General features: G+C 47.2%; 1 protein-coding gene across 1 annotated transcript in view; it reads right to left on the bottom strand.

Moving 5' to 3' along the window:
• FRMPD4 (FERM and PDZ domain containing 4) overlaps positions 1–27611 on the bottom strand; it is a 535991-nt gene extending 508380 nt beyond the window's left edge. Inside the window, exon 1 of the mRNA XM_081080933.1 lies at positions 27004–27611. Within this exon, the coding sequence (XP_080937059.1) occupies positions 27004–27035 (32 nt within the window). The 5' untranslated portion in view covers positions 27036–27611. The remainder of the gene's footprint in view (positions 1–27003) is intronic.
• Between the last annotated feature and the right edge of the window lie 322 nt (positions 27612–27933).

Genomic DNA, 27933 nt, shown 5'->3' with positions numbered 1-27933 from the left:
TGAGTGCAACTTCCAACTACTCCACCACCATCTTAGCTCTCTAACATTATGTCTTTTAAAAATGTATATATTTTTATTGATTCCAGAGAGGAAGGGAGAGGGAGAGAGAGAGAAACATCAATGATGAGAGAGAATTATGGATCGGCTGCCTCCTGCACGCCCCGCCCTGGGGATCGGGCCCACAACCTGGGCCTGGGCCCCAACCGGGAATGGAACTGTGACCTCCTGGTTCATAGATTGACACTCAACCACCGAGCCACGCCTGCCGGGCTAAAACATTGTCTTAACTTCCTAGTGGTACCCACAAAGAGATGTCTAGCAATTGATGACTCTTTCCAATGACACCAATTGTTGCCCAATCGAGGAGGAAAAACCCGGCCTTCCTGATTCACACCACCCTTTCCTTCCTATTTAGAGGGGTCATAAATAGAGTGTTTCCCCTGCCTTACAGATTTCACTCAGCACTACTTATTAAGGAGTCTCCTCAAATATCTATATTCCTAGCCTCTTTATTACTCTCTCTGCTCACAGTCCCGTCTAGTGGCCATAGAAAGCTATCTCCATATGAGTCAAAATGCAGGCCTCAGCCTGAATAAGTTGAAGAGTTGCATTAGGGGCATGCTCTGTCAAAGATGAAAGAAACGCTTTGAAGTCAAGTGAGGTGATAAAGCATCAATGTCTTTACCTCCTAAAATTGTCCAAAGGGTGCAAAATCACTTCCAGAAACCTACATTTCCTTATTCCCTAATAAAATCGATTTCCACTGTTACAACGCGAGCATTTCAAAAGCTTTCCAAATTGAATTCTCTTATTGTTTTGCTTTGATGGCATCACAACGAGGCCGTGTATCATTCATTTAAGTTGCGTCGTGCATCTGCATTCCGATCACACTGCAGCTTACAGAGTATTTTTTTCAATCTAATGTTAAATCTCTATTAGCAGCGGCTCTTTGCCATAACAAAACAACCCCCAAGTATCAGTGCTTTAACTTAGTGGAAGTAGGTTTCATTATCCCAGTGCAGTGAAATTATAAAGGGGTGAGAGAGGTATGTGTGTCTTTAAATATATGTTTAGTGACCTCAGAGAGGCAGGGAAAGGGAGAGAGAGATAGAAACACCAATGAAGAGAGAGAATCATTGATAGGCTGCCTCCTGCACGCCCCCCACTGGAGATCAAGCCCACAAGCCAGGCATGTGACCTTGACTGGAACCGAACCTGGGACCTTTCAATCCGTGGGCCAATCCTCTATTCACTGAGCCAAACTAGCTAGGAGCCCCTGTCTTTCTTATTTTTATTTTTTTCAAAGTTGAGGGTTTTTTGCCCTAACTGGTGTGGCTCATTGGATAGAGCGTCGGCCTGCGGACTGAAGGATCCCGGGTTTGATCCCAGTCAAGGGCATGTACCTTGGTTGCGGGCACATCCCCAGTAGGAGGTGTACAGGAGGCAGCTGATCGATGTTTCTCTCTCATCGATGTTTCTAACTCTCTATCCCTTTCCCTTCCTCTCTGTAATTCACTAAAATATATTTAAGAAAAAAAAGTTGAGGGTTTTTGTGTTAATCCTCACCGGAGGATATTTTCCCACTGACTTTCAGAGCGTAGAAGGGAGGGGAGAGACAGAGAGAAACATCCATGTGAGAGAGACACATGGATTGGTTGCCTCCCACACACAGCAGGACCAGGGCCAAGATACATGCCCTTCGACCGGAATCGAACCCGGGACCCTTCAGTCCGCAGGCCAACACTCTGTCCACTGAGCCAAACCGGCCGGGGCTCTCCCCCTGTCTTGAACTACTTCACAAGCATTTCAGAACTGTTCCACTGGCCACGGGAACAGCTTCCATCCATGAATCGCATCCAAAGTCTTTAAAAGTCGGAGTCAAATGAGTTCCCTTGGGGGTCCTCCCAGACCTCGGTAGGTACCACTGGATAATCATTCCCTCTCCCTCCAGGAAGCCGCCATCCTACCAGCTTTTCTCCAACGGGAGGCCACAGTCTGTGCACACGACGACGTCCGCCAGCGAGAACAGATCCCGTGACGTTGTATAAATGGCTCTTAGAAGCGACGCGTGGAGACGGCCAATAATCACTTATATTATTCTTTAATATATTTTATTGATTTTTTACAGAGAGGAAGGGAGAGGGATAGAGAGTTAGAAACATCAATGAGAGAGAAACATCGATCAGCTGCCTCTTGCACACCTGCCACTGGGGATGTGCCTGCAACCAAGGTCCATGCCCTTGACCGGAATCGAACCTGGGACCCTTGAGTCCACAGGCTGACGCTCTATCCACTGAGCCAAACCGGTTAGGGTGATATATTATTGTCCTGATTACCTGGGCACAGCGCTCCCTCTCATTGTCACTGATGCAAAGCTGCTGAGAAGTACTCAAGGGCGGGCCTGCGTCTTCTCTGTGCCATCTGCCTTTGGTGGTCGCTCAGGAAAGAGCAGGCTGATACGGCTGATGATGCTTCTCCTACAAGCACACTGCTGGAGCCCATGTCCTCACTTCTTGGAAACTGGTGTCTCCGAAGCAAAAGTTGTGACAATACTACCCAATAGGGCATTGTCCTAAAACCCTCATGTCTACAATTCGCCTAGCTCAGGGGACTCAAAATAAAGGCTGCTATCAAAACCAATCTTCTTTTTTAAAAATATATTTGTATTGATTTCAGAGAGGAAGGGAGAGGGAGAGAGAGAGAAACATCAATGATGAGAGAGAACCATTGATTGGCTGCCTCCTGCACGGCCCACACTGGGGATCAAGCTGGCAACCTGAGTATGTGCCCTGACTGGAAATCGAACCCGGGACCCTTCAGTCCTCAGGCCAACACTCTATCCACTGAGTCAACCCGGCTAGGGCAGTGGTCGGCAAGCTCATTAGTCAACAGAGCCAAATATCAACAGTTCAACGACTGAAATTTCTTTTGAGAGCCAAATTTTTTAAACTTAAACTATATAGGTAGGTACATTGTTATTCACTTAATTAGGGTACTCCTAGGGCTTAGGAAGAGCCACACTCAAGGGGACAAAGAGCCGCATGTGGCTCGCAAGCCGCAGTTTGCCGACCACTGGGCTAGGGCTATCAAAACCAATCCTTGAAACCACAAGGTGTCAAGTATTGATTTTCCCCCGCAAAATGCCACTGGAAACAATAAATCCAATTGTGAAAATTTACAACAGCAAAGAATGATCAAATAATAATGAGCATCTAAGCAAGAATATTAATAGTAATAACGTTAGGCCCAAAGTGTGGGAAACATGGGGCGAAACACGACTCCAGAGAAGGAGAAGGAATAATTGGAATAGTTTATCTTGCTCAAAGTCCTGGGGAAATCTCGCCAACGAATATCGTGAGATCGGGGATATCTCTGTTGCAGGCCACCCACGCACTTGGGAGGTTAGAATCCCTAATTGGAACCTAATGACTCCATTTATCATTTCAAAACCATCTTCTCACAACATCTCTTTCATTTTTACCTGCACAACAAAAACGTGGCCGCTCTTTCCTCCTTCCACCTTTCACCAAGTGACCTATGGAGGAGCCATCAAACGATGTGACTAGTGCCTGGCCAGGTGGATCAGCGGTTGAGTGTTGACCTATGAACCAAGAGGTCATGGTTCAATTCCCAGTCAGGGCACATGCCCAGGTTTCGGACTCGATCCCCAGTGGGGGGCGGTCAGGGGGCAGTGATCCATGATTCTCTCTCATCACTGATGTTTCTATCTCTCTCCCTTTCCTTTCTGAAATTGAACTAAGATGAAGGAAACTTTTTACTTAACACAATGAATCTTCTAGACCAGGGGTGGGCAAACTTTTTGACTCGAGGGCCACAATGGGTTCTTAAACTGGACCGGAGGGCCGGAACAAAAGCATGGATGGAGTGTTTGTGTGAACTAATATAAATTCAAAGTAAACATCATTACATAAAAGGGTACGGTCTTTTTTTTTTTTTTTTTTTTAGTTTTATTCATTTCAAACGGGCCGGATCTGGCCCGCGGGCTGTAGTTTGCCCACGGCTGTTCTAGACATTTCAGTAGCAGGGAAATATACGACAGTGCTGACTGGGGATGGCGAAGGTCCATGCCTTATCATAACAATCAAAAGGAGAGGGGAAATAAACCTATCAAAGTTTACCATTTCATTTATTTTATTTTATTTTATTATTTGTTGTTAATCCTCACCTGAGGATATTTGTCCATTGATTTTTAGAGAGTGGAAGGGAGAGGGAGAGGGAGAGAGAAACATTGATATGAGAGAGACACACCGATTGGTTGCCTCCTGCACGCACCCCGACGACGGCCAGAGAATCTGCAACCCAGGTACGTGGCCTTGTCTGGAATCAAACCTGGGACCCTTCAGTCCCTGGGCCAATGCTCTATCCACTGAGCCAAACTGGCTAGGGCCAAATTTTAGCATTTCCGAACATAAGCAGATCATGTGTTGGGTCAAGAAGGGATCTCCCTGACTGGGAAAGGCCAAGTTCACCGCAGAGAAGGGAAAACGCAAGGCGTGGAAGTGAAGGAGCCTTCCCAGGATTTCCTGGGACCAAGTCAGGGTGTCTGTAGTGGGCAGTGAACCCCAAAGCACCGCATCACCTCTGTGATTCCCTGTTACAGAGTACCCTTCCCTGGCACTCTTCGCCTTTAGTCTTAAAAGCACTGATTGAAAATGATAACCAGCCCTAGCCGGTGTGGCTCAATGGACAGAGCGTCAGCCTGCAAACTGAAAGGTCCCAGGTTTAATTCCGGTCAAGGGCATCTGCCAGGGTTGTGGGCTCCATCCCCAGTGGGGGACTTGCAGGAGGCAGCCGATCCTCCATGATTCTCTCTCATCATGGATGTTTCTATCTCCTCCCTCTTCCTTCCTTTCTGAAATCAATAAAAATATATTTTAAAAAAAAGAAAAAGAAAATGATAAACAGGGTCCAGACAGCGTGGCTCAGTGGTTGAGCATCAACCTATGAACCAAGAGGTCACAGTTCGATTCCCAGTCAAGGGCACATGCCCGGGTTGTGGGCTCGATCCCCAGTAGCGGGGGGGGGGGGGGGGGTGCAGGAGGCAGCTGATCCATGATTCTCTCTCATCATCATTGATGTTTCTCTCTCTCTCTCCCTCTCCCTTCCTCTCTGAAATTAATAAAAATATATTTAAGAAATAAAGAAAATGATAAGCAGGAAGCAAGTCATCAAAAAAGCATCTGCTTAGAGTATCGTCTAGATCAGCCGTGGGCCGGATCCGGCCCGTTTGAAATGAGTAAAACTAAAAAAAAAAAAAAGACCGTACCCTTTTATGTAATGATGTTTACTTTGAATTTATATTAGTTCACACAAACACTCCATCCATGCTTTTGTTCCGGCCCTCCGGTCCAGTTTAAGAACCCATTGTGGCCCTCGAGTCAAAAAGTTTGCCCACCCCTGGACTAGATGCAATTCACTATTGCACCCGAGTGGGGAATCTGGTCTACCTACCGCGCCTCACGAAACCACATCAGCTGCAAGGAGAAGGTATGGCAGTCCTTGCAAAGCCTCCACAAGGTTCTTTGTCTTGTTCTTAGAAACCACCAGCAGCTTTCTTGGGCCTGAGACGGTGGCGCCCACATGGACCACACAACTCCACCAGATTCCTTCTGTTCCCACCAGGATAAACACCGTTCAGTATGAGAACCCGGTCCGCACCCTAGAGTTAATGAGACGTGCCACCGAGAATTCATAAGCAGGCGCTGCAACAATTCTTTCCGGAGGAAAAGAACTAGTTTCAGCAGCAATTTCCACAAGGCAGACTTCTTTCTATTCTCTGCCATCGCGTGACAGCTACCGCACTTTGGAAATGACTGCATGCATTTAATTCAGAAGCAAAATGTGCAAAGGTAGCATAGGCTTAAAAGAAGGATGGGGAACAGCTAATGGGATGCTTATCCGGAGGGAAGGATCCTGGGAATTTTTGGAATGCCTGAATGCTCTCCTTCCTTCAGGAGAGATAACAATCGTTCTTCTTTCAAAGAGAGGGCAGAACACACTGTCGTTAATACAAATATTGTTGGAAAGGAAATCATTAGTGTTTGATTCCATAGCTGCGGAACTATAGACACCACCACAAAGAAAATGTTCTCTTTGCTCAGAGATAGTATTGTTGTTTGAAGAGACAGCTCAGGCCCGGCCGGTATGGCTCAGTGGTTGAGCGTTGACCTATGAGCCAGAGGTCACAGTTCAATTCCTGATCAGGGCACATGCCCGGGTTGCGGGCTTGATCGCAGGTGGAGGCGTGCAGGAGGCAGCCGGTCAGTGATTCTCTCTCATCATTGATGTTTCTCTCTCCCTTGCCCTCTCTGAAATCAATAAAAATATATTTTAAAAAAATAAAAGGCATGTGATGCTGGAAAGCAATGATGACAGCACAGCAAGTGGCACTGGTTTCTGCCGGATCCACAGTGGTTACGTAGGGGCTTGTTCCTTGGGGAAGTGAGTTACTGATCCTCTCTGACCCTCTGTGTCCCCCTCAGCAACATGGGAATAACAACAGCACCTATCCGGCTGGGTTGTGAAGCTGTTGCTGGTTATCCAAGTGCCTGGGACACAGCAATCCCCACACCTCGATCATAGAAGCAGCAGAGGCGACAGCAGTGGCAGGAGGAGGAGAAAGGGAAGGAGTAGGGGGTAGCAGTTGGCAGTATTTCAACCATTAGGTTTGGAGGTAGTCAAATAATTACTAATATAAATAATAAAAAAGTAGATTATTAATTTTAAAGCCGCAGAACTAAGTAACAATGTTATACTAATAAAATTAGCAATGCTCTTATTAAAACTAATATCAACATTTCTAATAACATCATTGGCGATTAGCAACACTAAAGCACCTGCAATTACCCAGTACTCTGTATTGTACTATAGACCATGGAAATCATTGCACAGTGCATACAAATAATGCGATAGAAAGTGACCTATTTTGTGCTAGAAATGGTCATTTACTGTGGACACAGGGCTATTCTAAAGAGTGTGCTACCCTCCTGCCTTCCTTTCAAAGAAGATAATTGTGTCTTGAAGTGGTTATCAGTAAAAGAGAGAGCAGCCTTCATGTAGAGCAGTGCTTCCTAGCGTGGGGCACACGCCCTACCGGGGGGCAATTTGATTGTTAAGGGGGGCAATTTGAGAATGAGTTATTCACAGCGAATTTTGTGCATTTCTTATGTTTCTGGGGGCCTCATAGACAGTCTAAACACATATATTGTGACATATTTATGCATTTCAGTTCTCTATTATGTTTTGAAACTTTATTTGCTATTTTTCATATCACTTCATATTATTCTTTTTTTTTAACAATGTCTGAGTGATGTCTTCCTCAGGACTCCCACTGTCCTTTCGTTCTTTGATTTTTCTCTTTCATGGAGGCCGTGTTCTTTGGAAGCGTGTTTAGACCAAGTAAATGGCCTTTTAGGCTTCCTCCACGTGACTGGGAGTTCACTTTTTGAAGAATCAGAATTCTATGTCACGGAGGGGGGGCATCGGGATTTTAGAGGTGCTTAGGGGGGGGCATGGCCAGAAGAAGGTTGGGAACCACTGATGTAGATGAAAGGGAACCAAAGCTGCAAAGAACCCGTTAGAGTTAGGCTTATTGAAGTTGTGCTGATTCAAGGCGGAGAAATCGTTACTCTAAGAAGATTGGCAAGGATCACACCGAACACGGGAAGAAATGAGCATATTCCTCTAGCAATGATAGGTTCCGCACTGGAGTGGGTTTGCGATGACCTAGAAGCAAGCTACCTGGTTGGAGAATGACGGTGGCCAAAATCATTCCGCAGAAAAATCCACGTATGAGAAGATATCTAGTAATTGGAACTGGACTGCAACGATTGCAGCCCACTTTGTGTCTACCTGCGCCACGCTGGCACAGTGAGTGGCTGTGGCGCTGGTTTTGGCAATGCGCATTCCATGTGATGCATACATTAGGGAGCGATTTGCGTGCAATACACATTTATTGTCGGCGGATGCAAATTCTGTCCAGGAGAAGCACTATGAACTCAGAAGACTGCATCCAGCTGAAAACTCTGCACAGGAATACACAACATATGTGTACACACACACACACACACACACACACACACACACACAATCTTCATAGCTACAGGTCCTGCAGTTTTGTTTGTTTGGTGTTGTTAATCCACACCCGAGGATATTTTTCCATTGATTTTTAGGGAGAGTGGAAGAGAGAGGGAGAGACAGAGAGAAACATTGATGTGAGAGAAACACGTGGATTGCTTGCCTCCTAACCAGGGCCTGGGCCAGGGAGGAGCCTGCGACCAAGGTACGTGCCCTTGACCGGAATGGAACCCGGGACTCTGGCGGCAAGGGCAAGGTCCTCCAGTTTACAGCACGTGTTAAGTCACACCCACGCACACCTGCTGCTACACACCACCCTCTTCCCTCTGCAGTAAGATACAAGCTACAGCCCTGCCAGTGCCCCCTCCACAAGCCAACTCAGGCTTATCAAGGGAAAGTGACGTGCGTATTGTACACACTTCTTAACCACTCAACTTGTAAAAATTGTGCTAACATTTTTATTAGATTCTTACCTTGTTTATATTGGGCCACTCACAACATTTTTTAAAAAATATATTTCATTGATTTTTTACAGAGAGGAAGGGAGAGGGATAGAGAGTTAGAAACATCGATGAGAGAGAGAAACATTGATCAGCTGCCTCCTGCACACTCCCCACTGGGGATGTGCCTGCAACCAAGGTACTTGCCCTTGGCCGGAATTGAACCCAGGACCATGAGTCCGCAGGCCGACGCTCTATCCACTGAGCCAAACCGGTTAGGGCCACTCACAACATTTTTGTGTTGTTGTTTTTTTATCCTCACCTGAAGATATTTTTCCATTGATTTTTAGAGAGAACGGAAGAGAGAGGAAAAGACAGAGAGAAACACATCGACTGGTTGCCTCCTATATGAGCCCTGACCAGGGCCCGGGGCCGGGTAGGAGCCTGCAACCGAGGTAGGTGCCCTTGATCGGAATCGAACCCAGGACCCTTCAGTCCGCAGGTCGACGCTCTAGCCACTGAACCAAACAGGCTAGCGCTGGGCTTGCGTTCTTAAAGGCTGTCACCATAGAGGAACAAAGCCCCTCCATACAGACTCCAGTTAAAAGAAATCAATCTCTGCGCAAACCTCTCCGTGGCTCAGCCTGGCTCAGAGGGCCAGTGATGAGCAACCACTCAGGTGTATGATGGGTAGCAGGGGGCAGGACAAGTACCCACAGGAAGAGAACTAATGTACCAAGAAGAGAAAAGAGCTCCCAGGAGGGGGAAAAAAATCCCACATTCCCAACCCTTGTGTTTTTCGAACACAGGCTGCGATTTATTTGGCAGGGGTGGGAGGTAGCATGAGCCTACTTCAGCACAGCCCAGCCAGGGCGGCAGTCAGCAGGAATGAAAAATGATAAATGATAAAGCAGAACAGAATCCAACTGTATCCAACTCAATCTTATTTTGTGGAACTTCTGTTTGAGTTCCGCGCGCGCGCGCGCGCGTGTGTGTGTGTGTGTGTGTGTGTGTGTAGTATATGTGTGTAATGGGTAAACAAATTTCGTACTGAGGGCTTTGATTTTAAAAACATCAGAATGCTAAAATACTCTCCAGCGTTTCTCAACCTTCCTGATGCTGCGACCCTTTCATACAGCTCCTCATGTTGTGGTGACCCCCAACCATAAAATTATTTTCGTTGCTACTTCATAACTGTAATGTTGCTACTGTGATGAATCGTCATGTAAATATGTGATATGCAGGATGGATTTTCATTGTTACACATGGAACATAATGAAAGCATAGTGATTCATCACAAAAAAAATATGTAATTATGTATGCATTTTCCGATGGTCTTAGGCGACCCCTGTGAAAGGGTCATTCGACCCCCAAAAGGGTCGCGACCCACAGGTTGAGAACCACTGCTCTAGACACTCATCAAACAGCAGGTTTGTTTAACATGTAAGAATCTGCACCTACCCATTCAGGGGAATACTTAGTATTATTTCATATCGATTCTCACGCCTTCATTCAATGTGATTATGGCTACAGGTATACAAAGAAACAGAGCAGATATTTTCATTATGAATAGTACACCATATTCAATCAATGAGAAAATGGTTAGAAATAAGAAACGCACAATTGTACATTCCTTGTCAATGACAGCCAAACAAAAGTTCCTAATAAACTCATTGGATTTATAAGCACCGAGAAAATTAATTTCAAATTACTTAATTGTTTATAATTATCTTTTGAAACTCACTTGCACTCACACGATTAATACGCTCTTGTTAGAAGTAATTCGCTCCTTACAGAGACCCTCTCAGCGCACGGGAACTGCAGGCCTGCAGCCTAGGGAACACGGGGAGCACGTTGCCCACGCGTGGGAGCGCCCCGCTCTGAGCTGCTCCCCAACAGGGCAACCGCTACCATCAGCCGGTGAATGAGTCCAAGTAACCTTCCCGTTCTGGAGACCAACCGAGCAAATCTCTGCTCTACAGAGCAGGCACTTTTGGCAAGGGGTGGGGGCTCAACAAAATTTAATACAACCATACAGCCCTGACCGCTTTGGCTCAGTGGATAGAGCGTGGGTCTGCAGACTCAAGGGTCCCAGGTTCGATTCGGGTCAAGGGCATGTACCTTGGTTGCGGGCACATCCCCAGTGGGGGGTGTGCAGGAGGCAGCTGATCGATGTTTCTCTCTCATCGATGTTTCTAACTCTCTATCCCTCTCCCTTCCTCTCTGTAAAAAATCAATAAAACATATTAAAAAAAAATACAACCATACAGTCAGATAATAATGGTTAACAACATTTAACTGAATACAACTTTTCTTTTTTTAAAAAAAATGTTTTTATTGACTTCAGAGAGCAAGGGAAAGAGAGAGAGACAGAAATATCAATGAAGAGAGAGAATCATGGATCGGCTGCCTCCTGCACGCCCCCTACTGAGGATTGAGCCCACAACCTGGGCATGTGCCCTGACTGGGAATTGAACCATGACCTCCTGGTCCATAGGTCAATGCTCAACCCCTGAGCTACTCCAGCCAGACTATACGTTAATTTTTAAAAATATATAATTTTATTGATTTCAGAGAGGAAGGGAGAGGGAGGGAGAGACAGAAACATCAATGATGAGAGAGAATCATGGATCGGCTGCCTCCTGCACGCCCCCTACTGAGGATTGAGCCCACAACCTGGGCATGTGCCCTGACTGGGAATTGAACCATGACCTCCTGGTTCATAGGTCGATGCTGAACCCCTGAGCTACTTCAGCCAGACTATATGTTAATTTTTAAAAATATATATTTTTATTGATTTCAGAGAGGGAAGGGAGAGGGAGGGACAGAAACATCAATGATGAGAGAGAATCATGGATCGGCTGCCTCCTGCACGCCCCCTACTGGAGATAGATCCCACAACCCGGGCATGTGCTCTTGACTGGAATTGAACCTGGGACCGTTCAGTCGGTAGGCCGACACTCTATCCACTGAGCCAAACCACCTAGGGATGTAGTGGAGTTTTGACATCCTCTCCCAGGACTTAGATATATACCCTCGTAGGACTGGCCCAGGGCCCACCTCCTGTTCTCTCTCTTCCATCATCTTCAGCCTGCCCGCTTTCCCAGTGTGGTTTCCACGCTGCCGTTCCAAGCATCCCACTCACAGCAGAGCAACAAGTGACAAAGGCAAAGCGGTTCACCAGCCTTTTGTTTTGACTCCGTGACTCCATGGCGAGTGTGCGTTATTGCATCTTTATGGGCAAGACGGCAAGCACGGCAGAATATAAACATTTACAACGTAATTCCTAGTCAAGTTGTTTAAAATCTATCTGGGAAGAGAAAGAATGGTGCACAGTGGGAACATTGAGAGTGAAGAGAATCCTAAGTGCGAAATGTCCATGTATGCACCATATCAAAAACGCAAAAAGATAAACATATTTAGATATTTAAACCTGGATCCACGTATCCATTTGTAATCTTCCCATCAAGGATCACTGCATGACATTTGATGACATGGGACAGGGGTTGGCAAACCTCCTGGGGGGCAGATATTTTACGTTTGTGGGTCACCTGGACTCTGTAGCAACTACTCAACCCTCCCCTTTGTACAGAGAAAGGAGCCACAGACAATACACAATGGGTGTGGCTGTGCCAATAAAACTTTATCTATACAGACTGACATTTGAACTTCATATTATTTTCATGTGTCGTGAAATATTACTCTTTGGATTTGGGGGACCGATATAAAAATGGAAAGGTCGCTTTGGAGAAACACAGGCAACAGGTTGGAAGTGGCCCACAGGCCGCAGTGAGCCAACTCCTGCTCCCTGACCTATGACACGGGGAAAACTTTGATAGGACCTCAAGGTCAGCAGTGAAACTCTGAATTATGCCCTGTATTGTTTGATGCATGAATCTTCTTGTGCTCAGATGGTTTTAAAAGTAGTAACATAGCCCTAGCCCAGTGGTCGGCAAACTGCGGCTCGCGAGCCACATGCGGCTCTTTGGCCCCTGGAGTGTGGCTCTTCCACAAAATACCACGTGCGGGCGCGCACGTACAGTGCGATTGAAACTTCGTGGCCCATACGCAGAAGTCGGTATTTTGTGCAAGAGCCACACTCAAGGGGCCAAAGAGCCGCATGTGGCTCGCCAGCCGCAGTTTGCCTACCACTGCCCTAGCCGGTCTGACTCAGTGGATAGAGTGTTGGCCTGATGACTGAAAGGTCCCGGATTCGATTGCCGGTCAGGGCACATACTCAGGTTGCCAGCTTGATCCCCAGTGTGGGACGTACAGGAGGCAGCCAATCAATGGTTCTCATCATTGATGTTTCTCTCTCTCCCCCTCTCCCTTCCTCTCAGAAATCAACAAAAATATATTTTTTTAAAAATATTAACATACAGTCCAGCTGGAGTAGTTCAGTGGTTGAGCATCGATCTATGAACCAGGAGGTCAAGGTTCGATTCCTCGTCGGGGCATATGCCCGGGTTGGGGGCTCGATCCCCAGTGTGGGGCACCGGGGGGCAGCCAATAGATGATTCTTTCTCATCATTGAAGTTTCTCTCTCTCTCTCTCTCTCTCTCTCTCTCTCTCTCAAATCAATAAAACATATTTTAAAAATGTTAACATATTCCTGTAAGAGCTAGACTACTTGATTAAAAACATCACTACCGTCCGGATAATGGAAGTCCGTGGAGTCACACACGCCCACATCAGCACCGGAGTGACACAGCATAAGGATTAACCAACTAGTGGGGACGGATTAGGCACATTTTTACCTGCTACGCACGTTTTATCAACTTAGTTAAATAGCACTCTATTCTTCAGCCTGTCAGCATGAGCTCAACCGGAAGGCTGAATTATGGACTGATGGCATCAGAATCCAATTACAGTCCCGAGGTAGCATCCATCAGTGTATCTCCAGAACGCGGTTCTCAAAGAAAACCAAGCTGTTCCCTTCAATGAATGGAAACTTACCAGAGGATAAGTCTTTTGGGACTGCTGCCAAAAATTAATAACATATAAGCTTAGAAAACTTGTATGCATTTGTTTGGGGGTGGGGGGTGGGGAACTAGAGAAAACTATTTTTTTCTGTTTATGTTCCTATTAGAGAAAGCCTGATGCAGACAGAAACGCTAAGGGGTGTCCGGCCGCAGTGGCTCAGTGGTTGAGCGTCGACTAATGAACCAGGAGGTCAGGGTTCCATTCGATATCAGCGGTTCTCAACCTGTGGGTTGCGACCCCTTTGGGGGTCGATCGACCCTTTCACAGGGGTCGCCTAAGACCATCGGAAAACACATAGATAATTACATATTGTTTTTGTGATGAATCACTAGGCTTTCATGATGTTCCATTTGTCACAATGAAATTGGGGGTCCCCACAACATGAGGAACTGTTTGAAAGGGTCGCGGCATGAGGAAGGTTGAGAACCACTGGTCTATATCATTGCAAGGGGTGAGCCTTTGTTCTTTATTTTTTACGGCTGTGTAGTGTTTCATGTTATTTTCACCTCAGTTCTCATTGAAGCGCGCCTTAAAATTTACTAATTCTACGCTAAAATGATGAAAGTTTAGAAATAGAATTCAATTTAGCGGGAATATCATGTAAATTTCCCATTACAGGGTCAGAGGTCACCATGGTTTGAGGTGGGAAAAATCCACCTGATGTTCCCACACCACCCTTCCAGCTTTGCCATCACCAGCTGCTTGGAGTCTGGGCCTGTGATTGACTTCCATGACTTCTAGCTCCTTCTTTGAGGAGCTAGAATGCCCACAGTTTGGGCATAAAATTTAAATAGCATTTTCATGGCATCTCAAACTACCTTCTGACTAATGAGTTTTGAAATCCTCAGTATGCTATTATTGTCATTAAAAAATGTGCCCATGATATCCCCAGTGGGAGATGTGCAGGAGGCAGCTGATCGATGTTTCTCTCTCATCGATGTTTCTAACTCTCTATCTCTCTCCCTTCCTCTCTGTAAAAAATCAGTAAAATATATTTAAAAAAAAAAAATGTGCCCATGAAACCAAAAGACTTCCTTGTAAAGACAGTCATCGCATCATTATTCAGTGCAAAACAATGGAAATGACCTAAATGTTAATTACGTAGGAAGTCCTTCAGTAAACTGTGGTAAATGCAGCTGTTTATTTTATATTTCTAAAGAATTTTTAACAATGCAGGAACACAGTGATTTGTAAAAATTGAAGCATAGAATTGTGTGTCTATGATATTAAGTATGCAAAATGGAAAGATTACAGAAAATAGAGAGACAGCAGAGATTATATCTGGCTGGTAGAAGTTCTAATATTTATATATAATTTCCTTCATACATTGTATATTCTCAAAACATTTTGCAATCAACTTATCTTACTTTTATAGTCAGAACACACATGTTAAAAACCTGTTGATATTGTTATATGGACCCCTGAATTAATGTGGGTATCCTATCACTTTCCTGAAATTCAAATCTATTTATTAATAGTTAATATATTCCTAGGCTTCAAAAATCAAAATAAAATAAAATATAAAGTGAGGATGGGGGCCCACAAATACGTTCTATCTACCCGGTTCCTCTTAACACATAACCACCTGTACTCACACTTTCTAGCCTTAAACACTGCCGTTTGATTTGTTACCCTTCCAGTCATTATTATGTAAACACAAGACTATATATATAACCTCCCTTTCTATTGAAACAGTTTTGTATCTTACTATTTCACTTTAAAATATATATTCTTGGGAACCCTTTCCTCCTCCCCATGTGGGAGTCCATTCTGTGGGACTCTTTCCCTCTCCCCATGTGGGAGTCTACTTGTTCTTCAATAAATCTCCACCTTTGCTATACCAAAAAATATATATATATATCTTCTACATCACCTCATAGAGCATTTCCTTTTTCTTTCCCCCCACAGCTGTACTGTATTTCATGTTAATTTTTAAAGCAAAATTTGCATGGACCCATTTCTTAAAATTTGCTCCTTCAGCATGCTATTTTAGAAGAGCAATATAAAAACGAACTCTAGGGCAAGTGTGTGCACTTTAGCAAGACAATATCTTTCACTTAGTATAGTGAGTATTCTACTCTCTAGGGTTTTTTGTTTTGTTTTGTTTTTGTTCATCCTCATCCAAGGATATTTGTCCATTGATTTTTAGATAAAGTGGAAGGGAGGGGGAGAGACAGAGAAACATTGATGTGTGAGAGACACATCAATGGGTTGCCTCCTGAGCATGCCCCAACCAGGGTCAGGGATCGAACCGGCAACCTAGGTACTTGCCCGTTAGTTCTTCATTTCCTTTTCCCAGTATACTGCGTGTAAGATGCCCTGACCATGGGCTCTTTAATAACACATTGAAGTACACACATAGTTAAGTATGTTAGAAAGGTTATCTACAATCCTCTCCTGGCAGTAGAAAAACAATGTGCATAATCGGAGAGAACTGGGCTTTTCAGGACTAGAAGGAAAGGAAAGAAATGTGAGGCGGGGAGGATCTGGGCCGATGCAGGGCTGGGTCCCAGGTGGCAGGGGTAGGCAGTCCAATGGGCACAACGAATAAGCACTGGCAGGAGATCCTATAGTTCAGGAGCAGTCCGAGCTGTTCAATGGAGTACAGAAGCAAGCCGATGTGTGATCATCAATACCTGCCACGTGCATTGCTGTGTGGTGTCACTCAGATTCATTCACAATTCATCAATACTCAACATCTACTCTGGACCAAGGAGGTTTAATGTAACAGGGGGGTTGCCCTCACAGAGCTCATAAATGAGACACAATCCCAAACTGGACTCAACCTTAATGCAACATGTAGCAGTCCACGATGGCCACAATAATGCCACGTAACAAACCGCCCCCCAGCTCAGCGTCACCCCGCAACGAGCATGTGTTTCCATGCTGCAGGTTCGCAGGTTGATGCTGTGCTGTGTGAATCTAGCTTTGGTACCAGCAGGCTAGCCCAGGCAGCTCTTCATATATAATAGTGTTAGAAACAAACAAACAAGAAATGCACACCACCTCTCCAGGCCTCTACCCAAACTGATCCTCTCTGAGTCATACCCACATTCTGTTGGCCAAAGCAGGAGGAAGTGTAATGTCACATTGAAAAGGCATGGATTCAGGGATGGTTTATGAATTGGGGGAAAAAGCACACTCTACCACATGGTGAATAAATGCGGTGACAAATGTAGGGCACGCAACACCCAGCAGACTGGGGACACAGCTGGACTGACTTTCCCAGCCTCGTTCACTACTAGTTGCGGCCAGGGTGCTGGTTAATGGAGCATGAGTAGAACGACGCACTTCAGTTCCAGTGATGGGCCTTCAGAGGCTCCCACCCTATCATCCCCATTCCTTTGTCCTCATCTGTCCGCTAAAGATGAAGGACAGCACAGCCTTGAATCTCATTTCGCAGGTGAGAGTGCCCTCATCTTCCAGGTACTCAACAAAGCGCCCTCCATCAGGAACGCCTGGGGCGAGGCTCCAAGTAATGAGCCACCATGAATCAAGGGGGCAATGTGCTAAAGCAGTGATGTTATCTTAACTAACAGGAGATGATAGTGGAGCTACTGAACCCAGGATTGGGGAGTTGGAGAAGGCTCCATGGATCAAGCTTAGGTTACATATTGAAACATGAAAGACAAACAGTATTTTTCCAGGTAAAAAGGAGGGAAGAGAAAGATTGTTCCAGATGAAATGAAGACTATGGGTAAAAAGGCTCAGAGGTGTGACACGACTACAGTACTGAACTCTGCAAAAGCAGCCAGACAATGCATAAACAAATGAGCATGGCTGTGTTTCGATAAAACTTTATTTAAAAAAACTAGTAGTAGAGCCTGGCTGGTGTGGCTCAGTGGTTGAGCATCCTCCCATGAACCAGGCAAGAGATCAAGGTTCGATTCCCAGTCAGGGCACTTGTGCGGGTTGTGGGCTCCATCCCCAGTAGGGGGGGTGCAGGAGGCAGCTGATCAATGATTCTCTCTCATCATTGATGTTTCTATCTCTCTCTACCTCTCCCTTCCTCTCTGAAATCAATAAAAATATATTTTTAAAAAAACACAACAAACAACTGCAATGGTACGATGACAGACCCCCATAAAGAACAGTCTCGAATGAGCCAGATGGTTTCAGGCTCTCCAGTCTTCGGCCAGTTAAACACTGTATACTGTATACAGCGATACAAATAATGCCACTTAAATACTGTATAGAAATACACTCTTTCCTACATTCACTGGGCGAAGTTCACATTAATTTTAAGCACACTGGCCTACTGTTTGCTTTAATGCTCCTCTCTGACAGATAATTATCATGTTCTTATTTTCAAATTAAGCAAATCTCACAGAATTTATGAAATATCTGAAAAACAACCAAGATGAAAATGAAAACCCAATAGTAAATTATAATTGTAGGGCAATTGCTTTTCCTTTTCAGACTTGAGAAACGTTTCTTTCAGAAAAATGATAGTATTTTCCTATCATTCATAAAGGACTTCCTCAAATGAAAGCTTGCTGACATTTTAAAAACCCATTAGCGCATAATCATAATTTTCCTTGAGCTAGTAGCAGTAAAACACAGATTTCTTAGAAGTCCAAGTTGATTACTTTTAACCAGCCACTACAGAAAAAAAAAATCATGCTTCGAATGTCCAAACAGAATAAAAGTTTATTCTCTGAGATCTGGCCCAAAAGCAGGCCATTTACTTTGAACTTGTGTAGCCCTTACCATTCCTGAGTTACTGATCATGGTCATTGTTCAGCGAAATAAATAATGACCATTTATCCACAAGAAGAATCGAAATGGCTTGTTTATGACTCGGCCCACTATTTAGTACAGAGTATCTATCATATGCCAAGTGCTGCAAACCATACTCGAAAATATATTTCTACAAGAAGAGTGCAGGCAGGAAACCCTTCTCATCTCCTTGCCAGGAATAAAATAGGAATGCTAACTTTGTTATCTAAAACGAAGGCTTAGATTTCTTCAAGATAATTTTCACAGCTTAAGTACATAATGACCTAAATTGCTCAGAAGGGAGGCGGCATTCCTGCCCTAGGTCTTTGCTGGAGAAACTAAAGGTGTAGAGTTTTTCCTGCCATGGCTCTCAATCGAACCCTACAAAAGTTGGGCTCACCTCTACTCCAAATGAAGACAGCCCCCCTACAGCCCCGTGCCCACAACGAAATGCACTTAGCTAGTTTTCTTTCCATTGGGAAAAAGATGAACGAAGGTCATTAGCCAAGAGGACCAGGAGGCTCAAGTGTACCGTAAGGAAATACCCAGCACTCCTCTGTGGGCGTATCAGCTCCCCGCACACGTCGGCTGAGGCTCTGCAAGTACAATTGCCAATTCTCTTTCCATCCATGTTGTCAGCTGGGAGGTTAAAGGCCTATAGAAGGCAAGCGTCACTCTGACAAGTCGCTCTTTAGCCAAAAGAAAGGATTCTGCTTTAGTGACCGAAAAACAAACATGCAAAATTGTCCCCAGCGCAACAAATGCAGCAGGACAATAGGGTCCCTCCTAATGGCCAGCGTCCCAAAATTCAAGAAATGATTTGAGGTCAGAAGTTTAAGTAAAGATAAGGTCTATGTCAGTGGTCGGCAAACTCATTAGTCAACAGAGCCAAATATCAACAGTGCAACGACTGAAATTTCTTTTGAGAGCCAGATTTTTTAAACTTAAACTATATAGGTAAGTACATTGTTATTAACTTCATTAGGGTACTCCTAAGGCTTAGGAAGAGCCACACCCAAGAGGCCAAAGAGCCGCATGTGGCTCGCGAGCCGCAGTTTGCCGACCACGGGTCTATGTGAATTGTGAATGTACACTGGTGAATTCATGTATTTCATATGCTAAAATTTGCCCAGCCAGAACAGCTCAGTGGTTGAGTGGCAACCTATGAACCAGGAGGTCACGGTTCGATTCCCAGTCAGGGCTGCGGGCTTGATCCCTGGTATGGGGTGTGCAGGAGGCAGCCGATCAATGATTCTCCCTCATCATGAATGTTTCTATTCCTCTCTCCCTCTCCCTTCCTCTCTGAAATCAATAATAAATATATATTCTTTAAATGCTAAATGTGACCTATGTTACAAGGTTTTTCTCCATAACCAAACTCTAGCCAGGCTGCTCCTGAGCCCTTTCTTGTATCAACCTTATAGGCCTCAACCTTGGCCTAAAAAGACTTGATCAGACACCTAGTTTCATTTTTTAAAACATATTTTTTAATTGCCTGGCCAGTGTGGCTCAATGGTTGAGCATCAACCCAGGAACCAGCAGGTCATGGTTCGATTCGGCTTGATCCCCAGTAGAGGGGCGTGGAGATGGGCAGTCGATCGATGCTTCTCATCACTGATGTGTTTATTTCTCCCTCCCTCTCCCTTCCTCTCTGAAATCAGTAAGAAAACATTTTTTTTAAAAAAGTTTACTGATTTTTAGAGAGACAGGAGGGGAGAGGGAGAGAGAGAAACATTGATGTGAGAGCACAAGATCAATTGTCTGCCTCCTGCATGTCTCCTACCGGGAATGGAGCCCCCAGCCCAGGCATCCATCCCACAACTAGGCCCTGTGCCCTGAAATGGCAATCTGAACCACACTGGCAGGCAACACTTACTTGCTAACAGCTCCAGGCCATATCCCTAGGATGACACCAGCCCCCTTAAGTGCTCGCCTGAGACAATTCAAGGCTGCCAAGGGCCTTGACTGTTGGTTCCAGCCAACTCCTAAAGATCAGGCTCATCTCCCAGCCTCTGTGGGAGGGAGGAGCCTAACCGGTGAGTGGCAGTTAGCAAACTCTGATGGGTTCCAGGTGCACCAAGCCCACCTGTCTCACTTTTTGTAATTACTCACTTCCCTGCCTCAGCTGAGATCCCAGCTCTCTATGTCCCCATTTTCCCTTTATTTATTTTTTATTGTTTTATTTTTGTTCTTTTGTTAATCCTCACCGGAGGATATTTTTCCATTGATTTTTTAGGGAGAGTGGAAGGGAGGAGGAGGAACAGAGAGAAACATCGATGTGAGAGAAACACATTGATTTGGTTGTCTCCTGCACGAGTTCCCAACCAGAGTCCGGGCTGGGAAGGAGCCTGCAACCGAAGTATGTGCCCTTAACCAGAGTTGAACCTGGGACCTTTTGGTCTGCAGGCCGATGCTCTATCCACTGAGCCAAACCGGCTAGGGCTCTATTTTTCCCTTTAAAATGCGTACTCACCTCTGCACCAATGAACGTTGTGCTGCTTGCACAATGGCCTCTTTTCCCTACTGCGATAGTGGATTCCTGATTCAAATCTGTCCTTACCACTTTAACTAGCGTCTGGGTTTGCTGATCTTTGACTGTGTGTTTGGTTCTGCTTGTGCCCACACACATGTGCTGATTATGTAAAGAAGAGAAAATAGGCCAAGGCGTTGTTTAACCCAGGGGTCGGCAAACTGTTTCTGCAAAGAACAGATAGCATGTCAGGCTGTGCGGGCCATGCGGTCTCTGTGGCATCCATTCAATTTGGCTCTCATGGAGCAAAGGGAGCCACAGACACTCTCAGAGGCATGAGCGTACCATGCGCCAGAAAACCTCTATGGACACTGACCTGTGGATTCCATATTATATTTGTTTTAACTTTTTTGAACCATTTACTAATTTACACAAAATAAAATTTAAACCATTCTTAGCTCAGTAAGCCAGATTGGGGCCATTGGCCATAGTTTGCCAACCTCTGGTTTGACCTATTTAGAAATGTCTTTCCTTTCTATGACTACTAGCTTTCAAAGTTCAAGATCATTTGATGCTAAGATTGGTAGATTTCAGGACTGTATTTCTCAACAAGTCAAGAGTTGCTCTCAATTTTCTCATTGAGTCAAGTATGAAATCAGTGATTTTTTAAAAAATATATTTTTATTGCCAAAGCCGGTTTGGCTCAGCGGATAGAGCGTCGGCCTGCGGACTGAAAGGTCTCAGGTTCGATTCCGGTCAAGGGCATGTACCTGGGTTGTGGGCACTTCCCCAGTGGGGGATGTGCAGGAGGTGGCTGATCGATGTTTCTCTCTCATCGATGTTTCTAACTCTCTATCTCTCTCCCTTCCTCTCTGTGAAAAATCAATACAATATATTAAAATATATATATATATATTTTTATTGATTTCAGAGAGGAAGGGAAAGGGAGAGACAGAAACAGCAATGATGAGAGACAATCATTGATTGGCTGCCTCTTGCACGCCCCCTACTGGGGATCGAGCCTGCAACCCCGGGCATGTGTCCTTGACCAGAATAAAACCTGGGACCCTTCAGTACGCAGGCCAACTCTCTATCCACTGAGCCACACCAGTTAGCGCAAAATTAGTGATTTATAAGTCCATTCCTTAAAGATAATTTTCTATTTCACCAATAATGTATATTTTCTCGCAGCTAAACTTCCATGGCAAACTCCAAATGGAATAGTAAAGTAATCAAGTTGACCTCTCCCTCTCTCTTTCTCTTTCCTTCCCTCCCTCCCCCCTCTCTCTATAAAGAGAGAATGAATAGCTGGAAGATCCATAAATAGAAAGTTAGAATTTCCAGATTATGCTTTTAAAGTATAAGTCAGTTTCACTGCAGCTGAAATCTCTATCAATGCTGAGAGCAAGAAGTTGAAATTCACTTGAGAGAGACAGAGAAAGAGACAGAGAGACACAGAGAGAAAGTGAGAGAGGTGCTTAAATGGTACAGAGCCTGTGTAAGAAATCTCGCCCCTGAAACTGCTAGCGACTAGACTCGCACAGCTGAAACCAGCCACCCCGGGCAAGTAGAGTTAAATATTCCTAAAACAGAAATTTGGTTCTGTTATGAAAGTGTTCATCATTTCCCCTCCTGACAGCCAGGAAAATCAGCGGATTCAGAAAGGGCTCCGACGATGAGCCAGTAGCATGGTTCCTGAAATTCAAATGCAGAGTCTCAGGGAGTTCGCATTGCCTGCCTCCAGAGCCCACTGCCATCAGTGAGGCGAAGGCAATGACTCGGGTAAAAGGGGAGATGGGCGAGTCTGACCTTGCGCGCTGCTTCTTGAACTTGCCCTGTGCCTGGGAAATATGGAATTCTGAACAAGATAAAGGTAAAAACATAGTTTTGTGGTCTCTGAATAGATTTTACATACAGATTTGAGGAAACTAATATAATAAATACAGATATCATTTTATTCCTCCGCAAATGCAGGATATTTGTAACTAAATTAGCCCTTTGTTATTACAGATGTTAGCCGACTGCTATACACCACAGAATAACCCATAAAACTACAAGGCGGGGTAATGTACTAGTAAAGCAAGTCCCAAATCTACCTATTCCTGCAAGAAGTGATCTTCATGTTAATAATTGGGAGCCCGTCATCTCGAAGTGTTTGGCTTTTTGCTTCAAGAAAAGAAATGAAATCCTGCTATTCGATCCGCAGGCACACTGCTAAGTTTAATAACACCCCAGGAGTTTTGGGTTGCACATCACTTCCCTTCGGCGAAGGGGCATAATCATATGTCTTTCCACCGAGTTGGAGCCTTCTATAAACACTTCAAAGCCTGCATCTGCTTGACAAACAAAATAGTCGATACAAAGAACAGTCCCAATCAACATATCTGCCTATTTGAATACTATTAGGGGTTGATAAACCAATCATCTGTGATGCTCTCATCTACAAGGATGGCAAGTGATATATAACTGTTACCAAGGAAACAATGCAGTAAGATGACATGTAAACTATCAAGCAGTTGAATAAGAAGATTAAAAGAACAAGAAATAAACATCTCCCGATAGATTCCTGACACACTGCGCCACCCACAATGAATGCACTCAAGGGTCACAACACAAGAAGATGATGTAACAGGGTCCCAATGTTTGGCAGCATTTTTAAAAATGAGGCTCATCAGTCAGGACTGGGTTCTTGAGGGGCGACCTGAATTCCAAATTTTCCCACGATTCAAAGGGCATCAATTCTGGGAATCCGTGGTCAAATGTAGATCCTTTTAAAAGTTAGAATATGCGGCTTATTCCTTCCAGTGTGGATTACTATGTTCTTGCAATTCTCTGCCATTACCACCCTCTTTCCTCACAGACAGGACATTTAGCAAATACCAGGTATGCTTTCTACAGCAAACGCTGTCTGAACTAACACTTAGAAACTCAAGTTCTGGGGACTCACAGGCAAGGTTAGGGCCTGGGAGAGCTATGTGCGCTCATCTCTAAGCCCAGGGAATTTTAAACACTCCAGTAACGACGTGGATCAAAGCTAAATCCTTTAGAAAGATTATCCATTCTGAAATCAGGAAAATCCGGCCGTGTAAGCACTTTCCTACTTCACCTTTGAGAAAAGAACTTCATTTCTGCAACAGTGTTTAAAACTCACACACAAGGCTATGCGGTCAAGGGCTGGAGCCAGCAGCTGCCACATGTGTTCCTGCATGCTGGTGACTCTCTAGTTCAGCTCGGGGCCCATTGAAAGGAATATACTTATGGCAGGACGATTCCTTCCGGGGCACAGGAGCCCGGAGCCTGAGCAGCGTGTCTCGCTTTAGAATCAACACTCCCTCGCAGCCCGGTTAAGGACAGAAAGCGACATTCACACTCATTTACTAAATTTCCACCTCTCTTTAAGGAAACCGACAGCCTGGCTGGGGTTTTGCAAAAACTCAGAGTCAGTAAAACGAGTAGGAAGCAGATGGGCACCAACACACAACCGTGCCCTCTCCCAGGCTCCAGAGTTTAAGGACTGGATCCAGGCTCCGGATGTTTTGTGCATCTTAGTGTCTTTGTCCGTGGGGGCCACCGAACTTGAACTTGATTACTTTGCAATATACTATTGGTTGGACTTCTCCTTCGGCGGTGGCCCTGTCTGTCACACTGATGGCACCGGGCAACCGCTAAACTGTGGCTCCCCTGGCCCACGAGCTGACAGCTGCTTATCCAGGAGCAGTGGGCAGCGGCGTGCACAAAGTGAACAGAGGTGGGAAGCCACGGGCCCCTGTGACATGGCCTGGACATGCGTGTCTTCTGATCTGCAGGGCAACAGCTCCTCACAGGCTGCTCCAAGACCCACTGTTTCCACACCAAGTGTATACCTCGCCTCCCCCCAGGCTAACTTACACCAGGGCCCTTCCCCCTGTGACAGGAAGACCGTCTGACCCCTGTGAGCAGAGAGGGAAGGCGGAGACGGGCAAGAATCCATAAAGACCTGTGGACGTCGGGGCCAGGCACCTGTGAGTGGCAGCGAGCGAGCGGAATGTTTCCGAGAAGGCCCAAGGGTCATTAGTGAGGCAAGTGAACATGCATTTCTCACTCGGGCTAGCTGAGCCTGCTCATTCTCGCCTGATGCAGTGACCACCAAGGAAGGGGAGGAAACCTCAAGTTATCCTCTCCCTGCAAGCAAGTCTAAGCCCGGCCCTAGGAAACCCCTGCGGCCTCACTCCTGAGGCTGCGGCTGGGACTGCTACAGAGTCCCAGGGGCGAAGGCCAGCGCCTGGGGGCACCTGGGCACAGAAGGTGGGCAGGGTCTTCTAGGACTGTCAGCCTAGGTCCCACCTGGTGAGCACCATACAAACACAACCGCCCCCCACCCCTTCCTGAGTTTCAAGGAAGCCCGACTTCGGAAGCTAAGCGGGGCAGAAGACAGCTCTGCCCCTGTCACACGAGGTGGCCGAAATGTGGACACGTCTCCTCCCTCTAGCCCCGCCAGAGACATCTGCCCCAAGTGCCGACTCTTCTTGCGTTTCAACAACATAGAAGCACATCTCGCCATCTTTCAAGGCTTCGGACTCCACCGTGACCCCAAGAAAGGCTAAAAGGTCTTTGTCTGCTGTCTCCTTGACTTCAGCATGTCGGTCACTGCAGGGGACAGCTGGTCAACCCGCCAGCTGAGTTCGCTGGGGGGGTGTGGGGGGTCTGATTTCGTGCTAGGGGAAGGGGCCACTTGGGGTCCCCCGCTGCCTGGCAGGACCCAAGCCCGAGGGACTCCTGGCTGTGCCTGGCAGCAGCGATGACGACCCAACCACCTTCTCTTCGCCCCGGAGCAGCCCCGGAACCCCCAGCGCCACGGGCTCTCCGGGGGGCACACATACGGCTGCGGGGTGCTGGGGGCGTGCGTGTCTCTGTGTGCGGTCCGCACCCGCGGCCCCAGCAGCCCCAGCCGCCGGTCGGCATGAAGTTGGACGCAGCAGCCCCCGGCCACCTGGTTGGGGTCCGACCCCCAGCCCCGCTGCTCTCCCCAGCTTTTGCTCCCCCTACCTTCCCCCCCCCCCCACCCCCGGCTAAGAGAGCACCAAGTGGCCCGCGGAGGCGGAGGACCCGGCGCAGCCCCTACCTCGAGAGCTTGGCGATCTTCACGAAGCTGAAGACATCCATGCAGGCGGCCGGGGACCCCGAGCGCCGCGGCTCCGACGCCCCGTCTCAGGCCCGCACCCGCAGCCTCCGCAGCCCCATGGCCGGCGGGACCTCGGCGCGCCCCGGGGCTGGAGCGGCGTCGGCGGCGGGGGGCGGGGGGTGGCGGCGGCCGGGGCGAGGCTGCACCTGGAGGCGGTGGCTGCTACCCCCCTCCGGCCGCGAGCGGCGTGTGCAGCCCCGAGCAGGACCGCGGATGGGCGCCCGCGCAGGGCCAACTCAATTGGGAGAGGGGCGGGCAGGCGGCGAGGGGCGGGGAGCGCCCCAGCCGGGGTGGGGGGAGAGGGGGGGGATCGCTCGACGTCTAGCCAGGCCGGGGCGAGAGGGGCGCTGTGCCTGCTCCCCCGCCGGCCGGCCCGGCTGCCCCGCGCGCCGAGGAGCGCAGCCCGAGCCGGGATCCGGCCACCCAGCCGGGCGCACACAGGCGCACCCCTCCCGGCACTGCAGCTGCCGCCCGGCTCCGCTCCCCGCCCCCAGCCCCGCGGAGGGGGTGACGGGCTGTGGCTCTCCTGCCGCCCGCGGTGGGCGCCTCCAGATCGGAGAGGGGATCTCGCGGTCGCGGGCACCCCCACCCTCCCCAAAGCCAAGGAGAGAGCCGAGAGAGCGAGCGAGCGACCGCGGGTGGCGCGAAGCCTCAGCCGGTTTTCAGCAACAGAACTAGCGATCGGAACGGGCAGGGCGGGCCGGGGCTGGGTGGCCGGTCGGGGGGACGTGGAGGGAGATGCCCGGCGCCGTGGGCTCGAATGGGAGAGCGTGGAGTTCCCACCGTCCCCCCAGAACCGCCGGAGCGAGACGTGCCAGCTGGGCTGGCCGGGAATGGGTGCCTTTGGACCGCAGCGCCGGGGAGCGTCGGAGAAATGAGAAAATAAGATGGGGAGGCATCGGCGGGTGTGGGGGGGCACACACAGCTGCTTCTTACTAGAGGGGTACAGAGACAGGGGTCCTGGGAGCCACTGGCACGGCGGCGAATTGGCACGGGGTTGGGGATGGGAAGGAGAAGGGATGACATGGGGAGCTGGCAGGCAGCGCCGGCGGCTTTCTCAAATCCATCAGCGGGTGAGGAAGGGGAAAAACAAACCCTTGCTCCCAAAACAAAACCAAACCAGAAATACTCACCTCAGGCAGAGTAAACTCCAAGTTGCAGCCATGGAGAACTCCTCGCCTCGTCCTTTACATAATTATCTCGGATAATCACCCCTCTTCGCGAACTCAGCCTGTCTCCCCCGGCGCAGGCTTCTCCGGCCCCTTTTTCTTGTTCTTTCTCTTGGAGTCTTAAGGCCTCTTGTCCAAAATCCTTGCAAACCTCTCCCCAGACTCCCTGAAGGTCAGATGGCCGCACAAAGTGTGGGTTCGGCCCCCCCCCCCACCTCCAGCAGCCAGGCCCCGCGGGGATGCCGCCCCCGAAATGTTGGAGGATCTGGCCTGTGCGCTGCTGGCTCTCAGAGGGATGAGGGAAAAGGAAATGGGTTGAAAGTTCTCAGACTCCTGCTCCGATCCTGATCCGCCGCTGCATTTCAAGTCTACGGTATTCCAGCCCACCACTGCCACTTTTTTTTAAGGGCATTTCTGTCAACAATGAAACATAAAATCGGTGGCCATCCGAAAAATCTAAATGATTTGAAACTCGGGCATTCAGATGGCATTATTTGAAAAATCAACAGAATCCATTTTCCTTTAGCTTCTTAAAAACAGACGAGTTCAATTGCACGGACTCATGATTACACGGGGCGAGAGGGACCTTGGCTTTTGAACCCCCTGTCGTTGGTGGAAAAATAATTATAGTTGGGTCTGCACTCTGCCTTCATTTTCAAGCACTTTGCATTTGAGTCTCATAGCAACCCTGTCATACAAAGTAAGGCAACATGGTTAAAAAAGAACATTCTTTTCTTTTTATGCCACAGTCTATTCTCGATGGACTAGATAAAGAGATGCATTTTAAACACGGGTCAGATAAAGTTCCTTGTCCTATCCAAACTCTGCACAAGCTCTCCATTCTCTTTGAACCTGAACCTGACGTCCTCCTCCTCCCATGGCCAACAAGGCCCT

Source organism: Myotis nattereri (assembly GCF_964212035.1).
Source record: "Myotis nattereri genome assembly, chromosome: X".
Taxonomy (NCBI): Eukaryota; Metazoa; Chordata; class Mammalia; order Chiroptera; family Vespertilionidae; genus Myotis; species Myotis nattereri.
This window is presented reverse-complemented; position numbering and strand designations above follow the sequence as displayed.